Raw genomic sequence first — 9,234 nt, forward strand, 5'->3', positions numbered from 1 at the left:
ACGTCAGTCTGTCTCTTGTCCTGCTGTATGTTGCTCTCAAAATCTGAGTCTAGCTCTAAACTCACTTCGTCACCACTACCTGTTACTGTTTCACTCTTTTCCTAAAGTATTCTCCCCTGTCCGTTCTGACACTTCACACAATGAACCCTCACTAATAATTGTTTTTACTTGAAGCTGTGCCTTATTAATTTTATCCTCTTCATAGTATACCTCAAAATCAAACAGCACTCTAGTAATTTTATTCTCTTCACAATATACTTCAAAATCTGCCTCCGTATCGAAATGTAAAACGTTTTTGCATTGAATTCACAACCATTGGCTTTTTACAGTATCTACCAACCAACCGATTGAATTCACAACCATTGGCTTTTTACAGTATCTACCAACCAACCGACTGCGATTCCTCTAATTAAGTCAAATTAAACCAACTCTCCAATTTTTCTAACCAAGAGCTTTTTACGGTGAATTCACAACCATTGGCTTTTTACAGTATCTACCAACCAACCGATTGAATTCACAACCATTGGCTTTTTACAGTATCTACCAACCAACCGACTGCGATTCCTCTAATTAAGTCAAATTAAACCAACTCTCCGATTTTTCTAACCAAGAGCTTTTTACAGTTTTATTCCATCCAATGTACTCAACTTTCCAACCAGTTGTAGATCAAAAGCTTTTTACGAGTCTCTTATAGACAATTTATAGGTCTCGTCAGACCATTGAACCTTCAAAGGTTTACCTCTTTGATTTTAGCTTTGCCCAACTCTCCGGTCTCAATGAACCAAGAGCTTTTTACAGGTCTAATTTAGATTTAATTTTTGTTGCCCAACTCCCCGGTCACGGCGGACCAGGAGCTTTTTACAGGAATATTTAGATTTATTTTTTGTTGCCCAACTCCCCGGTCACGGCAGACCAGGAGCTTTTTACAGGCTAATTTAGATTTATTTTCTGTTGCCCAACTCCCCGGTCATGGCGGACCAGGAGCTTTTTACAGGCTTTCTTTAGATCTAATTTTTGTTGCCCAACTCCCCGGTCTCAGTGGACCAGGAGCTTTTTACAGGCTTTCTTTAGATCTATTTTTTGTTGCCCAACTCCCCGGTCACAGTGGACCTGGAGCTTTTTACAGGCTTTCTTTAGATCTAATTTTTGTTGCCCATCTCCCCGGTCACAGTGGACCAGGAGCTTTTTTACAGGCTTTCTTTTCACTCTTTTAACAGTTCTTATTTTGCAATTTCCTTTTACTGTTTAGTTTTCTTTTATACTCTTAAGATTTCATTCAATTTACCAACGGCACTCTTGTTCTTCTTCACTCAAAAATTTGGTTATGCTCAATGTGCAGAAGTTAGATATTGACAGGTCTCTGCTTACCTTATTTTTGACAGCGCGCTGTTTTGAGTGAAGGAAAAACTGGAGTCCGTCCTGTCTGCTCGATTCAGGGGAATGTCCTCTGGCGCCACTTAGTGGATCGCATCGGGGTCACCACTTTGTGCATTTCAAAATCCACTAAGTAGGCAAGGAGAGGATTTAAAAGTTTAACAAGTATTTATTTAAGTAAAATCATAAGAGCATAAACGTGTACACGGGTCTGAGTTGAGCAGGCACACAGGCTTCTCTCATCAGACTGAATTTTCTGGCTTATACATGAATTTATATATCAGTCTCTTAGAGCATTTTGATTTCTTTATGAGAAGTTGGAGGAGTACCGTGGTTTAGACTTAGCTTCCCCTGGTTGGTGCACTGACTGGTCCCAGTCTCTTGGCACACGCCCTCTTCATCAGTTGCTAGGCAGACTTTAACTATGCTGATGGTCACAGGTTGAGGAGTAACTTACTTTCATGGTCAAACTGATATCAAACTGATATTAACTTCGTTGCTGCACTCTTGTTGCTTTCTGACCACAGTCATACAGTGCTGCTTTCTGCACGTACAACAGTATCCTTTTCTCATTTTGCATGACTAAGCTGTCACAGTGCTCTTCCACTAAACACACTAAACACACAATACTATTCAACTATAATTTGTATCCTCATAAAGCATAGCCAGCTTGACTGATTATTTTCATTTCTTACAGATGGAAAACTGTTTGTTATGGTTCGTGGGGCAGATTGGTGCAGTTTCCTTTTGTTAGCGTTAGTGATGCCTGGGCTGTCTACAGAGACTGCGTTTTTTTACAGTGTGTTCAGGGGACAGGCAGCTAGCAGATAGTGAGGAGATGTTTTTTACAGTGTGTTCAGGGGACAGACAGCTAGCGGATAGTGAGGAGATGTTTGCTGTATGTAATGAAAAATGTTGTAGCCTAAAAAACGAGTCACATCTCTTAGAGCACCTTTAAATTAGCTGGATGCATGGTAACCGTCATTGGCTCTTACCAGTGTATCTCCTTGAGTACTTACCCCGGATTTCCACTAGATGTGGAAAGGCTGTGGAACGGCTCCGAAACGTCGGCGGAGTCATTAGGTTTCCATTAAAGTCAGTGTGTCTATTTCCACTTTCTGCATAATGTCTGCGTTCCGACTCGGACACAGCTCCGAAACGGTCCGCTGCCCTCCGCAGCAGATATGCAGAGCTTCTATTTCTGCCGGACGCCGGAGAGCTCCGCAGCAATTCAGCACACGGCAGATAGTGCGGGACAGGAAGTCGAGCACAGAAACAAAATAAAACATCCGGTTAATTTTCAAAATAAAATACACCGTACTCACGGTGGACCATATTTCCCTGCACTACACCTTGAAAACACAGCACAGAGCTGTTTCCCCTCTACTCCTCTGGATGGAAACTAACTGTTGTTGGTTTTGTGGTTCTATTCTACGTCAATTCGCGAGAACTTGTGGGTCCTTGTGACTACAGCTGTCAGTCATGGCCGCAGCCGTGCCGCAACAAATCTGGACCTGGTGGGTATGGACGGATGGCAGAGCACGCAGCAGACACGCAGCGGATCCGGTCCACGGCCGTTACGCATTTAGTGGAAATCCAGAGTTAGTCCACAGCAATCCCACCAGTAGCGATAGGATTTTAAGAACAACTTATCAAACAGCTGGAATTAGGCCTCTAACTAAAGCTTGCTTCAAATAAAAGCCTGTTACTTTCTGCAGTTCAGGTAAATAAAGGCCCCAGATTTTATTTGAGGAATTACAGTAGTTATCTTATTTGTTTAGTAATAAAACTTTCATTGGCACTTTAATCTGACTGCTCTCCCCTCATTGTGACATACTTTAGGTCGGTTTGTGACAAGCACCCGCTTGTCAGAAATATAGTGACCTCCTTGAATTTGCAACCCTGTTTTTTGCTTACATCACTCAAATCTGGTCTGAGTTCTCTGGTGTGCCCTCTAGAGGAATCCTCCAGTAACAAGCGTAGTACATGGGCAAGTATGTGAAAATGTTCATCTCACGATGCAGCAGGTTGACTATGCGTGGTTTTAAAAGAAAGAATATCTCCCTGGCTTTGGAAGTCTGGGCTTGGCTATACTGATGCATCACTCATACACATGTAGTCAGTGTGTGACACAGCGTAGCTCCCTTTGGACCCTGTCTGTACAGCTTGCTGCTCTCAGTGTGACAGCAAAACAGGATAAAAGTTCAGCTGCTGCCTCAGTCTGCTGTAGGTCAGGGGAGGGTGCTGTGTATTATTCTAAAAGATAAGTTCACATACACTGATGCAAAGACTGTTTTTCCAAATATCTTTATGACTGTATTAACTAGACATAACTTATATAACACTGTGTATTCTGTATTGATATTCTTCAGTGACAAATGTTAAGTTGTTTGTGCATTTAGTTCATGTAACACTGACCTTTTTCCACCCATGTGTACTTTTGATGTACTTTTGAAGTCTTTTTGAACTATTTGAAATGGGTTAATTATGCTGAATATTATCAGACCCAATTGTTAAAAATGTGCAGTTTATGCAACTTACATGATTGCAGGCTTATTGTATGTTTTCTGGTTAGTGTTAAAATAGTACATTTTGCTGTGAACATTTTAATCTCATTTACCATACCTCAATCTGTTTTCACTTCTCTTCTTCCAGCTCTGCTGTTGTGCAGACATGAAGTGCAACAACAGCCTAAATCCTTTGTATTTTCAGTTCACTCTGTTTGCAGACTTTGGGCCCCTCAGATATCTGTTCTTCAGTCTGTGTCTGTTGCTCTACATGACTGTTGTCTCTGCTAACATTGTCATTATTCTGACAGTCTGTCTGGAGAAGTCTCTGCATCAGCCCATGTATATTTTTATCTGCTGTCTGTCTTTTAACTCTCTGTACGGCTCAGCCAGCTTCTTCCCCAGGTTTCTGATAGACATTCTGTCTGACACTCATTTGATCTCACGTCCATTATGTTTCATTCAGATGTATGTTATTTACACCTATGCATCATGTGAGCTGACTATTCTGAGCATCATGGCCTACGATAGATTTGTTGCTATTTGCCAGCCTTTACACTATCACAGTAAAATGACATTTAAGATGGTAACACATCTTGTGATTTTTGCCGTGCTCTATCCTGCATTTGCTATCGGTTGCAGTCTCTTCCTTACTGTTCGATTACCGTTGTGTGGCAATAAACTGCACAGACTTTTCTGTTCCAACTGGCCTGTGGTTCTGCTCTCCTGTGTCGACACAACTCTGAACAACATAGTATGTCAGTTTATCTTGATAACAACAGTCTTCATCCCCCTGTTCTTTGTCCTGTACACCTATCTACGTATTCTGCTTGTCTGCAGGAGAAGCTCGTCTGAATTCAGAGGAAAGGCGTTACAGACCTGCCTGCCTCACATCGTCACATTCATGACCTATTCTTTCTCTCTCTTCTGTGAGCTGTTATTGACTCGATTTGAGGCTGATCAAATGAATCCAATCATCACAGTTGTTTTATCTTTAGAGTATTTGATGATCCCCCCCATTAATAACCCTCTAGTTTACGGCCTGAGTCTGCCTCAAATCAAAGGAATGATTTTTAGATTTTTTAAGAAGATTCCTGTTGCAAAAGTGTAAAACTTAAAATGCACATTTTGCAAACCATATATTGCTAAGCTATAAAATGGGCTTCTAGAATACATTAAATGTATATGTACATAGATCTTGTTTGCTATTACTTAAATTTTGAGGGGGTTTAAAACTCACATTGTGGGTTTGAATTAGTCTCAACTGTTCATAAAAAAAATCTGTTTCTTACATTAAATGTTAAAGCACATGTTAGAAAGAATATTATACGTTGCTTGTTTTAGGCTGACTGAAGGTCAATAAAACTTGGGCCATTGATATCATAACCTAGAACAGTGGTTTCCAAACTTTTTCACATACAGTAAAGTACACACAATCTGACACAAATTAGGCCAGGGGACCCCATGTGACAAGATTTTTCCTTTAGGATATTTTATTAAAATAAGTGTATGAAATCCATGATTAAAATAGTCAAACATTCTGTCATGGTGTAACTAATGGATAGAATTATAGTGGAAATAATCTCCCATTTTCTGGGGACCCCCTCAGAGACCCCCTTCAGATCCCCAGACCCCACTTTGGGAACCACTGACCTAGATCAAACTAGAAATGTTAGGATTTTAGGTGTGTTTGATGGGAATTTGGTCTCACAATATTCTACCTTGTCTGTTACACTGTTCATTCCGTTTTAACATTATTTTGTGGTTTGTTGTGAATGAGTTGCCCTTTTTTAATCATAACATTATAATGATGTAGAATATTGAATAAACAAGAGGGACTATGTGTATGAAATCAGATTTGTGTCAATAAAATAAAACAAAAGTTAGTAAACATCAAACAAAAATAAGATTTTTTTGAAAGAGTAAAACAAACTAGCATAAAATGTCATCTGAAAATAAAGTGAAAATACAGTATTGGGGTTTGACCTGGCTGAAATCAATTTGCATCAGCTGCTAACTGAAGGTACGTCTACCCACAACCACAATTAGTGATGTGCGATACCACTTAATTCCTATTCGATCCGATACCAAGTAATACCCAGGTTGGTATTGCCGATACCAATACCAATACCAATACCTTTTATCTAGAGGGAAATTCAAGTATCCAGTAGCATATGAAACATACATAGATTAAACCTATATTAAAAATCAAATTAACTTATAACACAGTAGTCACAGTAAGCAGTGCAAATGGAGTGTAGATGGAAGTAAAGAGTACAGATGGAGGTAGAAATTGTTCTTTAGTCTATTGTCCGCCCTGCCATGACTAGGAGTTGTTGTACAGCATGATGTCCAGAGGGACGAAAAAGATCCCTCTAAATTCTATTAGTTTTAACTATGGGCTACATGCAGCCTCTCTCAATACACTCTTAGCACTGATCTCGGGAAAACTACTCATTGCTGCATTTATTTCATTAGGATAGCTTACTTCATGTTTCACTAGTATTTTCTATTTGAACAAACTCTGTTAGCTTGTTGTAAGAATGCTGGGATTCCGGGGAACTCTTGAACAGTCACAGAGCCGCAGTGCACACACAATTGACCGGCGGAAGGAGAAGTAGTTCCTTCCCCTAACCAGATATAATTAGACTTTTCTGGTGACAACAAGTTACTTATGATAACATAAACACTCACTCCAAATTACTGAGTTTAAATATCGATCTTTTTATATGAGAATCGATACTAGAGGAGGAGACGTTGGAATCGTAAATATCGATACTTTAGTATCGATCCGCACATCACTAACCACAATCGTTCCCTATTATTAGCCAACATACTTTTGTTAGTTTTGTTGGTGTATGGAAAGTACCCCATGCCAATCTGTAGGTATGGTGAAGGGTATGTGATGATGCAGCATTTTAACTCAAAATTTAGATAAGTTGTTTATGTATCACAAAAAAAAGTTAGATAAGTTTCATATAAATGAAGTTTATTGATTATTAGTTTCCAACGAAAAGTGTAAAACTGGTGAAAAAAAAGCACAGAAAAAAAATGTAACTTTTGACCCGGGAGGACAACAAGTCGGCAAGAAGACAACATAAAGGTTAACTTAGTTTATTGTGTATCTGAATTCTTCCAGTTGCCCACGGGGATAATATAAAACTGATCTGGACTGTGGTGAGCCATTTGAAATTTTAAATACTAGGGGCAGCCTCTAGCTCACCCAGTAAGATCATGCGCCCCATGTAGGCTGAGTCCTTTGTAGCGGCACAGGTTCTAATCCGATCTGTGGCCCTTTTGCTGCATGTCATCTCTCTCCCCCTTTCATGTCTAGCCACTGTCACTACTACTAATAAAGGGAAAAGCCCCAAAAAATTATCTTTAAAAAAATATATTAAAATACAGTGTCAAAAGACTTAAAGCTATGTGGAAGTTTCAACAACAACTTCAAAACGTTTTGAACGTGTACAGGTCACGACTCCAGGTCACACAAAAATAACAGGGAAAGGAACCGTCACACGCAGGACACGCCAACAACAGCGGGACGCTTGTGGTTAGGAAGAGAATAACGAGGAAAGGAACTGCAACGATCCCCGGTCTCCGTGGTGAAAGTCCCGTGTAGTTTGACCCATCCCCCCCACGACCAACCTCCCTGCGCTGACTTTCTCCTTATCAATACTACTCGCTACTGTCATCGTTCTGTGATCACAAAATATGCTTCCCATTGAAATACATTGCTTTAAAATTTGTAATCACCACACGAAAAAACACAACAATATCGTGTCCTGTCCACGAATCAATAGATTCAATAACATGACCATATCACGAACTGCCGTGAGACCGGGCTGGTGATACAGGACGGTAAATGTAGGGTGGCCAGACGTCACGGTATGACTGGGACAGTCCCGATTTTAAGTTGCTTTTCCCGGGTCCCGACAAAAGCCTGTCGGGACGCTAAAATGTCCCGGTTTACACCAACCGCTATGAAATTGTCCCGGTTAAACGATTAAAATGCTGACCACTAAACGTGTAAAAGTGTGAATGTATTGTAGAGGATTCCAACAGTGGGACGTACAACAGTCTGCCGATAAAGCTATGAGCTAAAAGACACAAACTAGCTAGCACTTGGTCACTGCACACAGACGTGAATAAAGGTTGCGTTTACTTAAAACTGGTAAAACTCGTGGTGCATTCACAGTTATTGTAAAATACCCTTTTCTCGTGTTTTTGTCATTTAACAGCAATTTACTGGTGAAAGAAGTTATTGTTAAAAATGAGTGTTATTACATTGTTAATAAATCATTTAAATTCCCCCCTTTTTTGTGCTGATCTGAAAATTGATCCGATTTGTGACTCATAACCGTGATCCGATCCGACTGTGAGTTTTGTGATCTGTTGCACCCCTATACAAAACTGTTCCAAATAATCAAAGTGATGTAAGGCCAAACAGGTTATTGAACTCATGTCAATTCCTGATGATTCATAAGATATAAAGGCATGAAGTAATGCACAAATCATGAATTAATTCATGCATTAATTCATAATTCATGTACCCTTCCCGTAAAGTGTTACCATAACTTTAGTTCAAGCCTGTGGCAGCAGTTCCAAATAATTTGTTTAGTGCCATGCAATGAAAAATACCTTTTCACAAGTTCAGTGGGTGCATTTTCCAAAAGAATGCTTTAATTCTGAAAAATAAAGTTGGTCCCCCACGAAACTCACGCAATGTCTTTTAATATTATTTCTTAGATATGTAGGCTACATACCAAAAAAATTTCTGAATATTAACTGAGATACCCCATTATGTTGTGAGCAGTAGGCCTACGTTTGCTGTTGGCAAAATTGTGTCTAATCTGTCTGTGTCCATGTCTGACCTGGGCTGGCACATGTTGCGTGTGCGTGCACGAGCACTACGGTCAAGCGCAAAGTGTCCTGGTTTTAGTTCCGGGAAATCTGGTCACCCTAGGTAAATGTAAAGCACGTATCAATGTCTCCAAAGCACGTAGTGTTATGCACTGATATCAAATAAAATTCGCTGCTAATGGAGTTTAGTTAACACTGTAGACATGCATGGAGTCCATTTAAGGCAGAGAAATGCGGGACTTTTGTGCAAATCAGCAATGTAACGTTAGCGTAGCATACTAGCGATTTTTAAAAACGTTTTAAATAAGAACATGGATGCAAATATATATGTACAGGACTGTGTAGCGCACAAAACAATTTTTACATCAATTCTTTAAGCCGAAAATATGGGTCTCTCTGGGTCATCTGGTCGCCATTGTTGCCGGATGCGCAGTGTATTCTGGGTACCCCTTGCTTTCAAGTAAGCTCGCGACTTTGCTCGGTTTCAAGG

General features: G+C 40.0%; 1 protein-coding gene and 1 long non-coding RNA gene across 2 annotated transcripts; one reads left to right on the forward strand and one right to left on the reverse strand.

Annotated features, from left to right (window-relative positions):
• Positions 1-1,523: 1,523 nt before the first annotated feature.
• On the reverse strand, positions 1,524-2,534 carry LOC120570565. The gene is made up of 2 exons (XR_005641082.1): positions 2,394-2,534; positions 1,524-1,801 (listed from the first exon to the last, which is right to left on the reverse strand). It is a non-coding gene; the product is annotated as an uncharacterized LOC120570565 (long non-coding RNA).
• A 1,513-nt stretch (positions 2,535-4,047) lies between these two features.
• On the forward strand, positions 4,048-4,992 carry LOC120569471 (olfactory receptor 51I2-like). Its single transcript, XM_039817332.1, has one exon. It carries the CDS (start codon positions 4,048-4,050, stop codon positions 4,990-4,992), a length of 945 nt encoding a protein of 314 aa, XP_039673266.1.
• The last annotated feature ends 4,242 nt before the right edge of the window (positions 4,993-9,234 follow it).

Source organism: Perca fluviatilis, chromosome 12, assembly GCF_010015445.1.
Source record: "Perca fluviatilis chromosome 12, GENO_Pfluv_1.0, whole genome shotgun sequence".
Classification (NCBI taxonomy): domain Eukaryota; kingdom Metazoa; phylum Chordata; class Actinopteri; order Perciformes; family Percidae; genus Perca; species Perca fluviatilis.

Coding starts and splice junctions, on each gene's coding strand:
- LOC120569471 (XM_039817332.1), top strand. CDS start 4,048: ATGAAGTGCAACAACAGCCTAAATCCTTTGTATTTTCAGTTCACTCTG.